We start from the raw sequence: 19,396 nt of genomic DNA on the forward strand, positions 1-19,396 counted from the left end.
ATTTATGAAATGTTTTTCTCTATGATGCCGCCTGAAACGGAAACCTTCCATTTGTTTACGCTCCATCTTCGATCATAATAAACAAACGAATGCATTAAACACACATGATCTAAGTCATAACTAATGATATTACAAACATTTAGTAAACATTGTTATTACAAATATTTTACTTACCGTATCCATATAAATTCCTAAATTCGTAGCAAAGCTGGAAATTTTTTTTTCCTTATGCGTTTAATCCACAATAGCAAACTGCCGCTAATGACAGAGTGATAACTTACGATAATTCTAAACTGTTACGAAAGATAATTGTCCTTTCCATATCCAAAATACTTTTCCTAACTTCAGTTATAAGTCAACTTGTACCCACCTCAATTATGGATCCATATGCAAAAAAGGTAAAAGAAGAAAGTACTAGGCCTATTTTTAAAGTCACCGAACACTTAGGTTACCGCTATAATGTTCGATGTGTGAGAGAGAGAGAGAGAGAGAGAGAGAGAGAGAGAGAGAGAGAGAGAGAGAGAGAGAGAGAGAGAGAGGGATGGTTTTAAAGTACTAAACAATAAATATGATAGGTTATAACACATTGGTGTTTATGTAATATTAACTGTATAGATGGTTTGAATAAGTTAACCCTTTTACCCCCAAAGGACGTAGTGGTACGTTTCACAAAAGCCATCCCTTTACCCCCATGGACGTACCGGTACGTCCTTGCAAAAAAATGCTATAAAAATTAGTTTTTTATATTTTTTGATAATTTTTTGAGAAAATTCAGGCATTTTCCAAGAGAATGACACCAACCTCACCTCTCTATGACAAAAATTAAGGCTGTTAGAGCAATTTAAAAAAAATATACTGCAAAATGTGCTGGGAAAAAAATAACCCCCTGGGGGTTAAGGGTTAGAAATTTCCAAATACCCCGGGGGTAAAAGGGTTAAGAAATGGTGTAAACAATTCTTTGTTATTGTATTCGCGCGGAAGCTAGACATCCGCTGATGTGATCACAGCCAAAAGTAAAACAAAAATAAGTTAGCAATACTCGATTTTTAAAACACACCCGAAATTTAACAACATAAGTACATGTTTTATTATAGCGCAATTGACATTTAAAGAGTAAAAATTTTCTGGAATAGAATGGTGTTTCCTAAAAAATAGTGGTTTGCGGACGAAATCGGTTACCGTATTTTAAGCTATGATTGAAATGGATGTATACACGGTATAATTTTTTCGTTTTGTATTTAATTGACACTTCAAGAAAACCGATTTTGGTTTCTTCATCTATTTGTAAGTATTGTATAAAGAGAGAGAGAGAGAGAGAGAGAGAGAGAGAGAGAGAGAGAGAGAGAGAGAGAGAGAGAGAGAGAGAGATCAGCTGTTGTAATTGAATGTCGTGTTTTTGTTTCGTGTACGTACCCCCTGAAGCGAGGAATTGATCGCCACAACTAACAATATTCATGTTAATTTCATTCTTAAACTCAAGTTGCCATATGTGAACTATGGTTTTATTTCTTACGGAGAGAGAGAGAGAGAGAGAGAGAGAGAGAGAGAGAGAGAGAGAGAGAGATTTCTGCCATCAAATCTCTCTCTCTCTCTCTCTCTCTCTCTCTCTCTCTCTCTCTCTCTAGATTTTATTTTACCGTCTACTCTACAAAACCAATGTTTGCAAATCAAATGTATACTGTTTAAAATATGACAAAATATTGACGACTCGTTACCGAAGTTTAGGCTATTCACTGCCGATAAACAAAAAATATTGACGACTCGTTACCGAAGTTTAGGCTATTCACTGCCGATAAACGAACCCAGTCTACTCGTGAAAACCTTGAACGCCCAGAGGGAAAAATAAGGCTTTTAAATATACTGTACTAAACAAAAATAGTGCTTTAATATACCATCATTAACACTACCATTACAATTATCGTAAGGTTGGAGAAAGATAAAGATTGCCGAGAACATAACCACATTTTTGTTTACATTTTGTCAGCTGGACTCGCACAGTTAACAGTTGATTTCATTGTTGATGTGGAATTTTACCCTTAAATAGGCTATTCATTATGAAATTATGTTAATGAAATGTAATGTTAATATTGTTTTGTAACATTTATTATAAATCACCGTATTTAGGGCTACCAATATACTTAAAAAGACAATAGATTTGATACATTTTGTAGTGCTTGACTCGCGAACTTTGAACAGCCTCGCAGATAGAGAAAATTTATTTTTGAAAAATAGCGATCGCGGAAAAGGGGAATCGTGTAATTCGAACACGCTTAATTCGGGACCCTACTGTATATGTTTACTGTTTTTTTTTGCTTGTATTAATGTGCTTACATTATACAACTTATTTCGCAATTATAACCTTTTGATGTAGGGGAGAATTGCGTGCTTCAGGTAGAAATCAGTTTTTATTCATGCCTAATGTGAAATTATTGAAAAATTCGATTTCAGTGAAGTAAGTGCAAAAACAGAAAATTGTAGTGATAAAGTGATAATTGCGCAAAGTGTTATCAGTGTTGCGACAGAGGGTTCGTCTGTTCGTGCCTGTCGTTCGCCTAGTCCGAGACCTCTTGCAAGCTCCCATGCCCCAGGGAGAAGTAATGTCGTAGGACTTATGGGTTCGAGAGGCTTTAACCAACGAACAGACGTTCCCTCTATGGTTTCAGGCGTGTCTCGTCAAGACCGCCCCTACCATAAGACGAGCGAGACGGTTTTCTCCTCGTCATCCGAAGGCTTATCGCGTAAGAAACCGTGGAGCAAGGTTTCGAGACCCTTAAAGCGAAAGTCAGTCCCTTCAGGACAGGTCCAGCGTCCTGGTTGTAGCCATTGGGACAGCTCTGACCCTGTGCAGTCATCGGAAGACTGCTCAACGCCTAAACAGAAGCGTAACACAGGCTCCGAGTGTCTTAGTGTAGGCAAGGTTTTGCAGTCGCAGACGTTACCCTCGTCTCTTACCGCACCCATTCCCGTTGATCCTAAATGGGTTGTACTGCAAGACATGCAGAATAAGCTTGCCTCTCTTATGGAGGACTATTCTGCTGAGCAGGTTCATGATGATCCTCGCCGCTTAGCTGATCGAGATCCTGGCCGTCAGCCGCCCAAACGAGCCTTTGCTCGTCCTGTTGACGTTGACGTTACAAAGTCACGTCAATCACGTTTTGTAGAGCCTCACTCGATGCAGTCCCGTGTTGACTTTCAGCCGCTTGTGGACGTTCAGCTGCTGCCGCTTGCTCTTGTTGACGTTCAGGACGTTCGCCAACCAGCGAAGTTGACTTGTTTTGACGTTGAGCGTCAAGCACCGCAGTCAAGAGTTGTTTTGACTGCTCAGTCTAGGCAGTCAAGGCAGTCTCGAGTTGACGTCGAGCGTCCTCCCGCACCTGTTGTTGTTGCTGGTCAGTCCTTTAAGCAGTTACATGACGTATCGTCCTTGACTGCTACTGATGCTCCTTTGCGTGTGGACTCTGCTTGTCAAGCATTGCCACCACAGCAGGTCTCTCCCTTGCTTGAGACTCGGCAATTGTCGGACGAGGTTCCTTCAGATGAGGAAGTTGCTGATCCCCCTCCTACTGATATTCCCTTGTGGACTCTGTCAGACGGAGAGGAGCCTAAAGCTACTCAGCCCTCTATGGACTTTAAATAAATCATGCTGATTTTTAAGGATCTTTGTCCGGATCATTTTGTAACTGCTGCTCCTCGTTCGCCTAAACGTCAGAGTTTACACTAGGCCTAGCTACTTCGAAGCCGTTGTTTTCTAAGCTAGTGCTCTCTCGCTCTTCTAAGAGAGCTTTACGTTTGCTAGGCGACTGGTTGATCACCAGGAGGAGTTTGGGTGAGACAGCCTTTGCTTTCCCTCCTTTTAAACTGGCTTATAGAGCGAGCGTCTGGTATGACACGGGAGAAGTTCTCGGCTTGGGAGTTCCTGCCTCTGCCCAGATAGACTTCTCAAACCTCATAGACTCTCCCTGGCGCCTGGCCATGAGACGCTCCAAGATTTTATGGTCGGCTTCAGAGCTAGACCATCTCCTGTTAGGAGTTTTTTTCGAGCGTTTGAAGTTTTGCTGTACAATTATGTCATGCATAAACAAGGCTATCAGGGATGGCTCCAATAATCTGACAGCCACGTTCTCTGCAGGAACAAGACTATCAGGGATGGCTCCAATGATCTGGCAGCCACGTTCACTGCAGGAGTACGTAAGAGGCAAGTGCGCTCAATGTGTTCATTGTCAAGACAAACTTCACGATGAAGTCTACCAAGCTGTCTTGACAGCATTAATGGAAGGCGACTGGATGGTCTCTCTCGACCTTCAGGATGCATACTTCCACATCCCGATTCATCCAAACTTTCAACTACATCTGAGGTTTGTGGACGGAAAAGTAATGTACCACTGTCGAGCACTGTACTCCGACCTCATTCCTGCTCCTCTTGTTTTTACAAGGCCCTTGCAAAATGTAGCAAGCTTTCTACATTTTTTGAGGATTCAGAGCCTCCCTTTATTTTGACGACTGGCTAATCAGGGCGTTCGTCATTATATCGCTGTCTGGAGAGCCTCTAATGGACATTAGACCTAACCAAGGAGCTAGGTCTCGTAGTGAACGTAGAGAAGTCGTAACTTACAGTATCCCATCCCAGACTATTCTTTTTTTGGGAATGGAGATACTGTGTATGATTTTTCGACCCTTTTCGTCTCCCGCAAGAATGGAACAAGCTCTGTTAAAAGTCCTTCACTTGCAAGAGAAAAACAGTTGCTCTTTAAGAGTTTGAACTAGCCTCGTGGGAACTCTTTCATCGCTGGAGTAGTTCACTCTCTGGGGAGACTCAACCTATGCCCTTTCCTATTTCACCTAAACATTGGAACAAGGAGAAGGGCTTAGTGAGTATCTCTTTCCCAATCTCCAACTCAGTCTAGACATGTCTGACTTGGTGGGACAGCAACATCAGACTTCGAGAAGTTCTTTCTCTTGCGATCAAGAACCCAAACCATGTGTTGTTTTCAGATGCAGCGGATTTGGGTTAGGGAGCTCCTCTGGACAGTCTGGAAGGCTCGGTTCTTTGATCCACGGATCAAAAGGAACTCCTTTTAAGGCAGTAACATCTCTCCTTTGGCGAGATTTGTGCAGAAATGAATGTCTTGGCGGACGGCCTCAGCAGAAGTGGACAAGTCTTCTCCATGGAGTGGACGTTGCATAAGACTGTGTGCGAGAAGCTATGGATGACATGGGGTCTACCCACCATAGATCTTTTTGCTACTCTCTCTGACAAAGAGGCTCTCGACTTACTGCTTTCCAGTTCCAGATCCAGAGGCAGCTCACATAGACGCTTTCCTGCTGGACTGGTCTCACCTGGACGTTTATGCCTTTCCACCTTTCAAGGTCCTAGACAAGGTGCTGCAGAAGTTCACCTCTTACGAAGGGACCAGGTTGACATTGGTTGCTCCACTCTGGCCCGCGAGAGAGTGAGTAACAGAGGTACTTCAATGGCTGGTAGACGTTCCAAGGAGTCTACCTTTAAGGATGGATCTCTTACGGCAGCCACGTAAGGAGTCTTCAGCAAAGCCTCCCCGCGCTTCGTCTGACTGCCTTCAGACTATCGAAAGACTCTCAAGAGCTAGAGGATTTTCGAAGGAGGCAGCCAGAACGATTGCGAGAGCTAGGAGAGCATCTACCATCAAGGTCTATCAGTCGAAGTGGGAAGTCTTTAGAGACTGGTGCAAGTCATCATCCATTTCCTCTTCCAGTACCTCTGTAGCCCAAATTGCAGACTTTCTCCTTCATCTGAGAAATGTTCGCTCCCTCTCAGCGCCCACTATTAAGGGCTACAGGAGCATGTTGGCGTCTGTGTTCAGACATAGAGGCTTAGATCTGTCCAATAATCAAGATCTCCAAGATCTCCTTAAGTCCTTCGAGACCTCTAAGGAGCGTCGTATGGCAACTCCTGGATGGAACTTAGACGTGGTCCTAAGGTTCCTAATGTCCGACAGGTTTGAGCCATTACATTCAGCCTCCCTGAAGGATCTCACCCTCAAGACGCTTTTCTTAGTGTGCTTGGCTTCGGCTAAAAGGGTCAGTGAGATCCATGCCTTCAGTAGGAACATCGGCTTTTCTACAGATAAAGCCACATGTTCACTTCAGCTTGGTTTTCTTGGCCAAAAATGAACTGCCTTCTCATCCTTGGCCTAAGTCATTTGATATACCTTGCCTGTCAGAGATCGTAGGCAACGAGCTTGAAAGAGTGCTGTGTCCAGTTAGAGCTCTGAAGTTTTGTTTAGCTCGGACTAAATCCTTACGAGGTGGATCTAAGGCTTTGTGGTGCTCAGTTAAGAAGCCTTCATTGCCTATGTCAAAGAATGCTTTGTCATATTTTATTAGATTTTTAATCCGAGAGGCTCATTCTCACTTGAGTGAAAAAGAGCGTTGCTTGCTTAAGGTTAAGACGCACGAAGTAAGAGCTATAGCAACTTCTGTGGCCTTTAAGCAAAACAGATCTCTGCGAAGTATTATGGACGCGACCGTTTGGAGAAGCAAGTCGGTATTCGCGTCATTTTACTTAAAAGATGTCCAGACTCTTTATGAGGACTGCTACACACTGGGTCCATTCGTTACAGCGAGTGCAGTAGTGGGTAAGGGTTCTACCACTACATTCCCTTTATTCCAATATCCTTTTAATCTGTCTCTTGAAATGTTTTTAATCTTGTTTTTGGGTTGTACGGAAGGCTAAGAAGCCTTTCGCATCCTGGTTGATTTGGCGGGTGGTCAAATGTCGTTTCTTGAGAGCGCCCAGATTAGGGGTTTGATGAGGTCCTGTTGTATGGGTTGCAGCCCTTGATACTTCAGCTCCTGGGAGTCTTTCAGCATCCTAAGAGGATCGCTGGGCTTCGTGAGGAAGACAGACTAACAAGGCAGAGTAATCGTCTAAGTCAACTTCCTTACCAGGTACCTATATATATTTGGGTTTTGTTATGATATAACTGTCAAAAACTCTAAGCATGTGCGCTGTAAACTTTATTAATTCTGGTCTCTACCCACCACCATGGGTGTGAATCAGCTATTATATATTCACCGGCTAAGTTAAATATTCAAAAATGATATTTTAATTATAAAATAAATTTTTGAGTATACTTACCCGGTGAATATATAAATTAAAGGCCCCCCCTTCCTCCCCGATAGAGACCCAGCGGGATGAGAAGAATTGGAGCTGTTTACATGTATATGCGGTATCTGGCCGATAGTTGGCGCTGGTGGGCACACCCGCAACCTTCATAGCGATCGCTCGCGAGTTTTTGTGTTTTTCTGTCGAGCCGCCGGAGACGTCAGCTATTATATATTCACCGGGTAAGTATATTCAAAAATTTATTTTATAATTAAAATATCATTTTTCAATATTAAACTTACCCGATAATCATGTAGCTGTCAACTCCGTTGCCCGACAGAATTCTATGGAGGGATACGCCAGCTATCACAATACTAGAAGGGGGTGTATTTACCAGCGCCACCTGTGGCCAGGTACTCAAGTACTTCTTGTTGACACCTCCTCAATTATTCCTCTGTCGTGCTTCCGGCAAGACGTTCTGGGATACGCTTATGTTCTTGGAGTATTTTCACGACTTTGGTGAAGTATTTCTCTTTGATTTCGGCTGTCGCTTTACTGGAAACTTCTATATTAGCTTAGTTAGCTTTTGGAATTAATTTGATTAATTATGGTGACGAAGAGAGTATGAACTCTCGTTCACCTTTCAATGGCCGACCCTTCCCTTAGACGGAAGTGTTGGTGTCTAAGAGAGTATAGACTCTCTTTCTTAATTTTGCTTAACAAAAGTTATAGATTTATTTTATATCTCTCCGCCTCTTTTAGGCCTCTTCGATTAACTTCCTTTTATTATAAACTTATTAAAATTAATTTTTATTTGTTTATATTCGACCTTCCTAATAGTAGGCGGTCTTTTCTTGGTACCGAAGTTAATTAACATTGAGCCCGTCATTTCGGTTTTACCTGTTAACATATTATGCTATTTCCGCCACAGAGTTTGAAAGAATTTCTTTGATAGTCTCGTACTGTTTTCAAAGTTGAACTAACGTTTTGTTTTGTCTCTGCAGTTGTTGACGTTCAGAACGTTCAACTTGCGCTCTATCGTTACGATAGAGATAGAATGTTCACGGTTTCACGTTGCAGTAAGAGTAACCGTGTCTAGCGTTTTGTTCATTCTTTCTTAACTTAATGGTTTTGATCCTAATAAAGGAACTTTTCATTTTGGGAAATATTTCAGTTTTTTCCTTTAACAATAATATGTTTTTACGATATATATGATTGGGCTCTTCTCTCAGGTTCTAAGTCAAGAGAGAGAGAGAGAGAGAGAGAGAGAGAGATAGAGACGGAGGGAGAAAGAGGATAAACGTTTCATTCAAGCCTGCCAGGCGTACGAGTAACGTGTTTATCGTTTTTGCTCTTCTCCCTAGTCTCTTTAGGGGAAGAAGGTAAACGTTTCTAGAGTGATCTAGTGTTTAGTCTCTTTCCAGCCACTGAATTATTTATCTTTCATTAGATTTTTCTGTTACATTGTAATTCTGTTTTCGCAATTACTAACTTTTGAGAAAGGATAGAATTGCGTGTTTCAGGTACAAACCACTTAAAGTTTCGAGTTCAGTGAAATAAGTGCAAACAGAAAATCAAAGTGATAAGTGATTAGCGCAAAGTTCAGTGTTGTGCGTGAGGGTACTTCTGTGCGCGCCAGTCGTCCTCCCAGTCCGGGACCTCTTGCAAGCTCCCAAGCCCAGGGGAGAAGCAATGTCGAAGGGCAGAAGGGTTCAGCAGGCCTTGATCGACGCACAGAAGTATCCTCGGTGGTTGTGGGCGTGTCTTACCGAGACCGTCACTCCCACCCGCAGACGATTGAGCCCTTATTTTGCTCGTCTGCAGAAGAAATTTAGGGGAGAAAACGCTGGTCTCAGGTCTCAAGACCTCTTAAACGTTAAGTCCAGACCTATGCCAGACGTACGAAGTTAGAGTTCAACAACCCGGATGCAGTCCTTGGGTTAGCTCTGACTCTCCTCAGTCATTAGTTGTTATGCACTCCGCCTAAGAGGAGTAAGGTTCTGCCACAACAGAGCTCGACTGTTAAGGCTTTACCTCAGCCTACTGTAGTTTCTGCCGACCCCAAGTGGACTCTACTACAGTCCATGCAAGCACAGCTTTCGGACTTGATGCGTGAGTGTCGGGCTGAGAGTGTTGCGCCTCCGCCTACACTCCCTCCGCCTACGCTCGCTCCGCCTGATCGCAGTACCACCTGCCAGGCGTACGATGTTGTGGACTCTACTACAGTCCATGCAAGCACAGCTTTCGGACTTGTTGCGTGAGTGTCGGGCTGAGAGTGTTGCGCCTCCGCCTCCGCCTACACTCCCTCCGCCTATGCTCGCTCCGCCTGATCGCAGTACCACCTGCCAGGCGTACGATGTTGAGCCACGTGCTGAGTTTGCTGTTCCCAGTGGTGTTCAGCCTCCGCCTTCCTTAAGGCAACCTTTACAATGGGATCAGGAGGATTATACCTCTCTTCCTCCGCCTCCACTTGCTGCTCCACCAGTGATGCAACAATCGGTTGAGGTACAACAACCTCTCCCGTCCATGAGTCAGTCTCCTCAGCTCTCGCTGCAGCGAGCTCAACCCTCCACAAGGCAAGCTCCACAACACCTTAGCCTTGCGCCTCAGGAGCCTCAGCTTGCGAGACATTTACCTTGTTCTGCGCAGCCTCTTCCTCATCGCGCTCCGCTCACACCACAGGAACTGGAACTTGCTACTCCGCTTCCGCCAACCGCTCAGCAAGCGCAACCCTTGGGTTCAACCACTCATGCTAGGAGTCAGCCTCCTCCACCCATGCGCCTTCCTTCTGCTTGTCTTTTATTCAGCCTTTGCAGACTGAGCCTCAGGTGTTCCCTCAACAGAGTCTTGAAGAGGAAACCACAACTATTGTTGTTCCAGCTCGTTCTGACTCTGCTGTTCAGCATACCTTACCTCCATTTTCAAACCATATGATAATGGAGGTTATTTGTATTACTTATAAAAATATATTTGTATTCCTTGCAATATATTTTTAACAAGATCGCAAAATATGGCAAAAATCTGAATCATGAGTTATGAATGTAAGGTAAATATTATGTTGATATTAAAACCCCATGCAAGCATGCATAAAGCACTCTAGCACTGGTCATGGAATTTCTGAGAAATGTTAAACGCCATGCACACGCTCTGCTTTCCTTACAGCAGGCTCTGCTTACAGCAGGCTCTGCTTACTACATGCTCTGCATACAGCATGCTCTGCATACAACATGCTCTGCATACAGCATGCTCTGCATTCAGCATGCTCTGCATACAACATGCTCTGCATTCAGCATGCTCTGCATTCAGCATGCTCTGCATACAACATGCTCTTCATACAGCATGCTCTGCATACAGCATACTCTGCATACAACATGCTCTGCATACAACATGCTCTGCATACCTTACCGCATGCTTCTCAGTCACACATCTTTGGTTGTTGCCAACTCACTAGACTGTCAAGCAGTTTCATAACGTTGCCTTCTAGTCTGCTGCTTTTGCACCAGTGAACCCTCACTGAGAGAACTTTGCTTTTCTAGGATATGGTCCCTGTAGATGAGAAAGTTCTTTTCTCCCTCCTTCTGATATTCCCTTGAGGACTCTGTCATTTGGAGGGAGCCTTTAGCTGCATAACCTCTTATGGACTTTTATTTAAGCATAACATGCTTCCAGGGAAGGTAATGGTTCCACTTCAGTCGCTAATCCCGTCTGTTACCACACCTGCTCCCATAGACCTTGAGCTGTGTTGCATGACATGCAGTCCAAGCTTAGTCCTTGTTAGAGGATTTTTTTTTACGGAGTCAATGTGTCACGGGGAAGACGTTCAACAACCAACAGAAGTGACTTGTTGTGACGCAGTGCGGCAACCTCAGCAACCCGATAAGGAGTTGTCTGTACGACCCAGACAGTCTAGACAGATTCGGGTTGTCACTGTACTTCCTCGCTTGCCCATGATTGACAGTTCACAGACTGTGCAGCAGTATCATGATCTTGTGTCCGGCTCCGTCAGACGACTGGCTTTTAAGAGCTCCCACAAGTCGTCGCTGTCTGGAGATTTTCAAATGGACTATGGATCTGACCAAGGAACTGGGCCTCCTGGTCAATTTTGAGGAGTCTCAGCTCGTTCCATCCCAGACCATTGTCTCCTTGGGTATGGATCTTCAGAGTCGAGCTTTTCGGACTTTTCCGTCGGCCCCAAGGATCTTCCAAGCCCTAGAATGCATCCAGAGCATGCTGAGAAGGAACCGATGCTCAGTCAGGTAGTGGATGAGTCTAACAGGGACACTTTCATCGCTGGCCCTGTTCATCGTGTTAGGGAGACTCCACCTCCCCCCCCTTCAGTATCATCTAGCTGCTCACTGGATAAAGGACATGACGCTAGAGACGGTCTCAGTTCCTGTTTCCGAAGAGAGGAGGTCTTCTCTCGCGTGGTGTAAGAACAGCTTTCTTCTCAAGGAAGTCTACCTTTGGCTGTTCAGAAACACGACCGCCGTCTCCTCTCGGACGCATCAGACACGGGCTGGGGTGCGACTTTGGACGGACAAGAATGCTCGGGAACATGGAATCAGGAGCAAAGGACACTTCACATCATTTGCAAGAAGTTGTTGGCGGTTATTCTGGCCTTGATAAACTTCAAGTCCCTCCAGCTTAACAAAGTGGTGGAGGTGGACTCTGACAACACCACAGCCCTGGCTTACATCTTCAAGCAGGGAGGGACTCTTTCGTGGAAGTTGTTCTAGATCGCAAGGGACCTACTCATCTGGTCTTAAGATCGAAAGCTAACTGGTAACGAGGTTCATTCAAGGCGGTATGAATGTCATGGCAGATCACCTCAGACGGAAGGGTCAGGTCATCCCCACAGAGTGGACCCTTCTCAAGAATGTTTGCAACAGACTTTGGGCCCTGTGGGGTCAGCCAACCATAGATCTGTTCACTACCTCGATAACCTAGAGACTCCTGTTGTATTGTTCTCCGATTCCAGACCCAGCAGCAGTTCACGTGGATGCTTTTCTGCTGGATTGGTTCCATCTCGACCTGTATGCATTCCCGCCGTTCAAGATTGTCAACAGGGTACTTCAGAAGTTCTCCTCTCACAAAGGGACACGGCTGACGTTGGTTGGCTCCGCTCTGGTCCGCGAGAGAATGATTCTTAGAGGTACTGCAATGGCTGGTCGACATTCCCAGGACTCTTCCTCTAGGAGTGAACCTTCTAAGTCTACCTCACGTAAAGAAGGTACACCCAATCCTCCACGCTCTTCGTCTGACTGCCTTCAGACTTTCGAAAGACTCTCAAGAGCTAGGGGCTTTTCGAAGGAGGCAGCCAGAGCGATTGCCAAAGCAAGGAGAACATCCACTCTCAGAATCTATCAGTCTCAAGGGGAAGTCTTCCGTAGCTGGTACAAGACCAATGTAGTTTCCTCAACCAGTACCACTGTAACCCAGATTGCTGACTTCCTGTTATATCTAAGGAAAGTAAGATCCCTTTCAGCTCCTACGATCAAGGGTTACAGAAGTATGTTGGCAGCGGTTTTCCGCCACAGAGGCTTGGATCTTTCCACCAACAAAGATCTACAGGACCTCCCTAGGTCTTTTGAGACCTCAAAGGAACGTCGGTTGTCCACTCCAGGCTGGAATCTAGACGTGGTCCTAAGGTTCCTTATGTCATCAAGATTTGAACCTCTCTAATCAGCCTCTTTTTAGGACCTCACATTAAAAACTCTTTTCCTCGTGTACTTGACAACAGCTAAAAGAGTAAGTGAGATCCACGCCTTCAGCAGGATCATTGTTTTCACATCTGAAACGGCTACATGTTCCTTGCAGCTCGGTTTTTGCTAAACGAACTTCCTTCACGTCCTTGGCCTAAGTCGTTCGAGATCCCAAGCCTGTCCAACTTGGTGGGGAATGATCTGAAGAGAGTACTTTGCCCAGTTAGAGCTCTTAGGTACTATCTAAAAAGGTCTTAACCTTTACAAGGACAATCAGAAGCCTTATAGTGTGCTATCAAGAAACCTTCTTTTCCAAGTTCTAAGAACTCAGTTTCTTACTATTCAGGCTTCTGATTAGAGAAACACATTCTCATCTGAAGGAAGAAGACCTTGCTTTGCTGAAGGTAAGGACACTTGAAGTGGGAGCTGTGGCTACTTCAGTGACCTTCAAACAGAACCATTCTCTGCAGAGTGTTATGGATGCAACCTATTGGAGAAGCAAGTCAGTGTTCGCATCATTCTATCTCAAAGATGTCCAGTCTCTTTACGAGTACTGCTACACCCTGGGACCATTCGTAGCAACGAATGCAGTAGTAGGCGAGGGCTCAGCCACTACATTCCCATAATCCCATAACCTTTTAACCTTTCTCTTGAATACTTTTTATGGGTTGTACGGTCGGCTAAGAAGCCTTCCACATCCTTGTTGATTTGGCGGGTGGTCAATTCTTTCTTGAGAAGCGCCGAGGTTAAAGGTTGTGATGAGGTCCTTTAGTATGGGTTGCAGCCCTGTATACTTTAGCACCTTTGAGTTGATTCAGCCTCCCAAGAGGAACGCTGCGCTCAGTAAGGAAGACGATCTTATTAAAGGCAGAGTAACGGTTCAAGTCGACTTCCTTACCAGGTACTTATTATTTCATTGTTATTGTGGATAACTGATTATATGAAATACGGGATACTTAGCTATCCTTTAGTCTTGTACACTGGTTTTTCACCCACCCCCCTGGGTGTGAATCAGCTACATGATTATCGGGTAAGTTTAATATTGAAAAATGTTATTTTTATTAGTAAAATAAATTTTTGAATATACTTACCCGATAATCATGATTTAATCGACCCTCCCTTCCTCCCCATAGAGAACCAGTGGACCGAGGAATAATTGAGGAGGTGTCAACAAGAAGTACTTGAGTACCTGGCCACAGGTGGCGCTGGTAAATACACCCCCTTCTAGTATTGTGATAGCTGGCGTATCCCTCCATAGAATTCTGTCGGGCAACGGAGTTGACAGCTACATGATTATCGGGTAAGTATATTCAAAAATTTATTTTACTAATAAAAATAACATATTTTACTTTACTGTGTCCTTATAAATTGAAAATAAATTAAATGTGTAATTTTACAAGTTTTTCTTAAAGACACCTTATACAGAAACCATTGTTTTGTTTACGTTTTATCGCCAATCATAACAAACAAACGAACGCATTTATACATCCAAGTGATAACATGATATTAAGAGCTTTTTGTAATGATGATGTTATTACAAATATTTACTGTATCCCTAGCAATTCTTACACATGTCGCATAGCAGGAAAACCATTTTGTCTGTGTTTAGTCAACAATAAAACTACCGCAAATGACAATATGATAATTTTACGGGCTTATGATTGTTCTAACCTGTTACAAACAATGATTGTACATTGCATTTACAAAATATGTTTTGTAACTTCAGCTCTCAAGTCAGTTTAATTTCATAACAACTTGTACCCACATCAATTATGGAACCACCAGCAAAAAGAAGAAAGTATGAGGCTAGTTTTAAATTGAAATTATACAAACAGCCAAGGAATCAAACAATTATGCTACTGCTAGAACATGCGATGTTATAGAGCAGATGTAATATTGGAGGATTGAGGATAATCTGGATCATGATGGATTTTTAATGAAAAATTAATATGATGCTAATCTAGATTTTATTACCACCATAATTAACTTTTCCATTAAAATTGCCGAAAGGTTAGAGAAAGGAAAAGATAAAGATGGCGGGGAATGCAACTATTACTCAATGTTTACATTTTGTCAGCTGGACTATCATAGATAAAAGTCAATGTAATTTTTTATAAGGAACATTTCTTGTAATAAGCTATTTATCATGAACTTATGTCAATAATATGTAAGGTAAATATGGTTGCCTTTATTATCTATTACTGTACCAAGCCCTAGGCTAGTCTACCAATAAACATCACTTAAATTTCAAGATTTGATTTCCATATCAGTTATATAAGACTTGCAGTGAATGTTTTGAAGTTGAACATGAACAGGCTGACCTAAGCCTCTCTTTATAGTTGTATATGAAAGATTAATTTTATTGTATTTTAGGATCGAAGTGTCATGTCTTATACATAGAAATGTACGGTACAGTATATTCTTTCAGAAATTGTCAAAGCGAGGAAATGGGTGTTTGTTTTTATGTTGCTACCAATTTTTTTCACTTTGTGTTAGTGATTATATATTTCAAATATTATTATTAATGTTTAGCAATGTATTTTCAGACCTCCCCCGCCTTTGCTAGGAATAGGACCTCCTGGCCTGCATCCACCACCAGGGTTTGGTCCTCCAGGCAGCTTCCAAGATTCCCATTTGCCTGGAGAGGAACATCATCGACCGTTCTTTGATGAAACACAGCATTTTGGTAAACGCCAGCATTCGAGTGATTATAGGTAAGGATTTGTAAATTGTTTAGTGTTATTTAGTAGGTGCTCTAGTCAAATGGTAGTCCTCATGAATGGTGAATTCACTATTACACTGGGTCTTATAGATCTGCAGTTAGTCCTATAGGTTCTTTGCAGCATGCATTTGAACACCAGCCGCATTAGTCTCTGTCTTGTGCTTTTCAGCCAGTCATCTTGGGTCTCTTCCTATCTAGCTGTTCAACTTATTCTATTCCTGTTAAACTGTGAGCACCCTTCTCTGTTCCCCACACTCATTCTAGTCTTTTAGTAGGCATGAAACATTGAAGGGTTACATATTCTCGTTCTCTGAACAGTTGATTTTAGTTTTGTTACTTTTAGTACCATTTCACCAATGTATTTTTTTTTATTTTACTGTAGATATTTTTATTATTATTATTATTATTATTATTATTATTATTATTATTATTATTATTACTACTCATGTCACCCTGCTCAATATAAAAACATTTCCATCAAGTTTAAACCTCTGAAGATCCTCCGATTAAGCCACTTTATTAGGAAGATCATTCCACAATCAGGTCACAACCAGAAAAAAAAACTGTTAGAATGCAGTTTAGATACAGTTCAAGATACAATTTTGCTTGTTAGGGCATCAAATAACAGTCATGAGAGAAAGGTCAGAATGCTGTCTGGGGGAGGAGGCCTCTTTGCTAAAAGTTCCCCATCATTGATTTTTCTTTTCTATTTATGGGATTAAATGTGATATAATTTCTTTCCACTTTGTTTTGACATATGCATTTTCTGCCTGAACTTCCACAAGGTGTAATAGATTTTTATCAACATATCTAAACAGAATATACACTTTATTACAAAATATCCCTGATATACACTTTATTAGAAAATATCCTTGAGTTGAATAAAGTGCTGTCAAGCAGGTTTTACTTTATATATTTTATGTAATCTAAACCTTTAAATCTCGATCTACACTTGCCTGTATTAAATCCGGGAAAATGTCAGAATTACAGTATTCATTTAAAGAAATACAAAAGACACTTAGGTGCTGCTTTCAGATAAGAGCACTGGTTCTATATTACATAATCGATTTTGGTCAACAGATTAATGCTCTTCTGAGGTAAAAACAGTGTACTAAATATGGAGAAATTCGTAGTATTGTATTCTATTAAATCAATACAAAAGACATTTAAGGGCTGCTTTTTGATCTACAGATTAGTGCACACATAGTGACGTTAACAACAGATTACATTGAAGTTTATTAGACTGAGTGATAAAATCATTGATTATACAGACTTCTTAACACTGAAGAACAATTCTCATAATAAATGGAACTATTAAATCACTTTAATAACCATTAGTAATTAAAGCTCTAAGTGGTTCTAAAATACTTACAGTAATAGATCAAGTGAAAAAACATTGACTATAGAGACATAACACTTTGAAACTAATTCTTACAATAAATGGTACTATACTCAATTTTTTTCAATGAGACGCATTTGCACTGACTGGCAGCGGTGCCCTTTTAGCTCGGAAAAGTTTCCTGCTATCTGATTGGTTAGAATTATCTTGTCCAACCAATCAGCAATCAGGAAAATTTTCCAAGGTAAAAGGGCACCCCTGCGAGTCGGTGCAAATCTGCCTCACTAAAAAGAATTGACTATAGTTATCACTTTATTTAATTATTGGGATCAGAGATATAAGAGAATAGAGGTATCTAACTTTCAGGAACCAGAAGGAAACTTATCTTTCATAGACGTGTCTTCAGTAGACTGACCCATGTGTCTTCCTTGGAGGTTTACCCATATGTGCATACTTTCCCACCATCCTAGCGTATTTACACCCACGCTTCAATTCGAGTTGTATAACTTTCACGTGACATTTCACAAAACCTGGCTCCAAAATGCTACTCACTAAGGATCTTTGTAATAGAATTTTACGTCTTCGTAATGTTATTAAAGGTAACTAAAATTATTCCTATTCACCTAATAAAAACAGTTTTTAAAAGAAATCCCTATTAACTAAGGTAAAACATAATTTTGGAAGTAAGACTCATTTCAAATGGCATCACTTCCACTCCAATCTCCACATAAGCATGATTTTTTGTACAATACCTCTGTCATAAATTTCTATGACATTACAATAAAAACACTGCATCATATTTTGCATGCCGCCCATTAGATTCATTGGAATTTACAATTCATCTACATTACTGACATTTATGCAACTGAACAATTGCATAACAAGAACTTGATGATAATAATTTCGATAAATGTGAATAGTATTATTACTCATATCATCGTAATGATTTCAAGCTCTTAAAACACATAATAATCCTCCCTTCGAGAAATTATTCCTAACGTAAAAAAATTATTTCCCTTAAACCATTTTGAATATTTTTTCTTTTCCAACAGATCTGATGGAGAACGTCCCTATAAAATGCAGAACAAAAACTTTGACGATTTGCAGCAGTATCGTGCCGAGTACGATAATAATTACACATCTTCGCCTGTCTCTGGTGGCCTTCCTAATCACACAGCAAACTTTGGATCCCATGATTCTGACTATGATACGTATGCTCATCCAAGGAGAGATGTTGAGCATCCAAATGACCATTTCATAGAAGAACGTCCAACATATTGCGTCGAAAGCTCAAGACTCAATGAACCAAAAAGATACTCCCTGCGTGATGAAACTTTTGATACTTCAATACCAAGAGAGGTAAATATAAATTTTATTAAGCGGGTGTTAAAAAATAAAAATTTAAGATGTGAATTCTTTGAAACTATTTATTTCATAGATGCAAACCATTGCTGTAAAGGTCATTTTATTAACCAACTTGCTGACAAAGCTTTGAATTCCCAAACACTCCATAATGATAACAGATTCCTTTTCTCTCCTTACACCTACAATATGATCTCAGTCACATATAGTCAGGTAGTCTTGTAATGACAGCCATGAGATCTAAAATCTTTTGGGATATTACCTGCTAATGATCCATGTGAAGAAAACACTTGCCTCCGTGGTTTAAGCAACAATGAGGGCTGTCATACAGAAGTAGATGAGGTTCTGACACTGAGCCATCTTGTAATGAGTTAAAAAAGGAAGGCAAAATTTTTCATTGTACATGTATATATATAAATATATATAACATACTGTATACTGTAGATCAGTATAGCTTCTTATATGATTACCTCGTATTCTTCCTGGAAAGCAAGGAAACAAGGGCATTGCTAGATTATGGTATCTGATTTGGAAGAGTAACTAGGTTAGTAAAGCACAATAATGCTGATGTAAGTGGTGACACAGTAAAGGAAGGTAGAATGACCCTTAATATTATTTCTGATATTGTAGTGGATAATGCCAAATTGTGGGAGTTCAGAATGGCTTGAAACCATGTATAACTTTGATTTAGCATACCCAAAGACTAAAATAGAAGCTCAATTATTAGAGGTAACAGTTTTGCTCATTCAAATCATCAGGAAGCCTGTTCATTTACTAATAGCTATATTTTCAATTTGTTAGTTTAACTGTAAAGAATGGGAATGTGTACCTCATAATTGAACAAGTCTGGTGTTGAGCATCCGAACCATTTTCCTGAAGTTTATCCTATAGTTGTGAAGCTTTTTAATAAGAAAGGATCATGAAAGAATAAATTAGACTCACTCTACTCGGAGAATTTGGAAATATCAAAGTATTATATCAGGAGGCTAATTTCTGTCAATGTTATACTACTGGGGCAGATATCTGTTTCTCTTGGCAGGTCTATGAAATTGCAACAGTAAGCAGCAAAAATTAAACAGTAAATTTTAAAAATGTCATAACGAGGGGAGACAGCATTATTTCTACCTTGTCGCAGTTAATGCAGAATTCTTACTTGAACGATAGAATACACTGTAATTTGATCACAA

At 41.3% G+C, this 19,396-nt stretch overlaps 1 protein-coding gene across 2 annotated transcripts in view; it reads left to right on the forward strand.

Moving 5' to 3' along the window:
• The window catches only part of LOC137634903 (uncharacterized), a 160,400-nt gene that overhangs the window by 122,228 nt on the left and 18,776 nt on the right, over window positions 1–19,396 (forward strand). For both annotated transcript variants that reach the window (XM_068367451.1, XM_068367449.1), the window contains exons 18-19: window positions 15,333–15,500; window positions 17,900–18,206. In XM_068367451.1, coding sequence (XP_068223552.1) covers window positions 15,333–15,500; window positions 17,900–18,206 — 475 coding nt within the window. The remainder of the gene's footprint in view (window positions 1–15,332; window positions 15,501–17,899; window positions 18,207–19,396) is intronic.

The sequence above is a fragment of the Palaemon carinicauda genome, chromosome 45, assembly GCF_036898095.1.
Source record: "Palaemon carinicauda isolate YSFRI2023 chromosome 45, ASM3689809v2, whole genome shotgun sequence".
NCBI classification, from domain to species: Eukaryota; Metazoa; Arthropoda; class Malacostraca; order Decapoda; family Palaemonidae; genus Palaemon; species Palaemon carinicauda.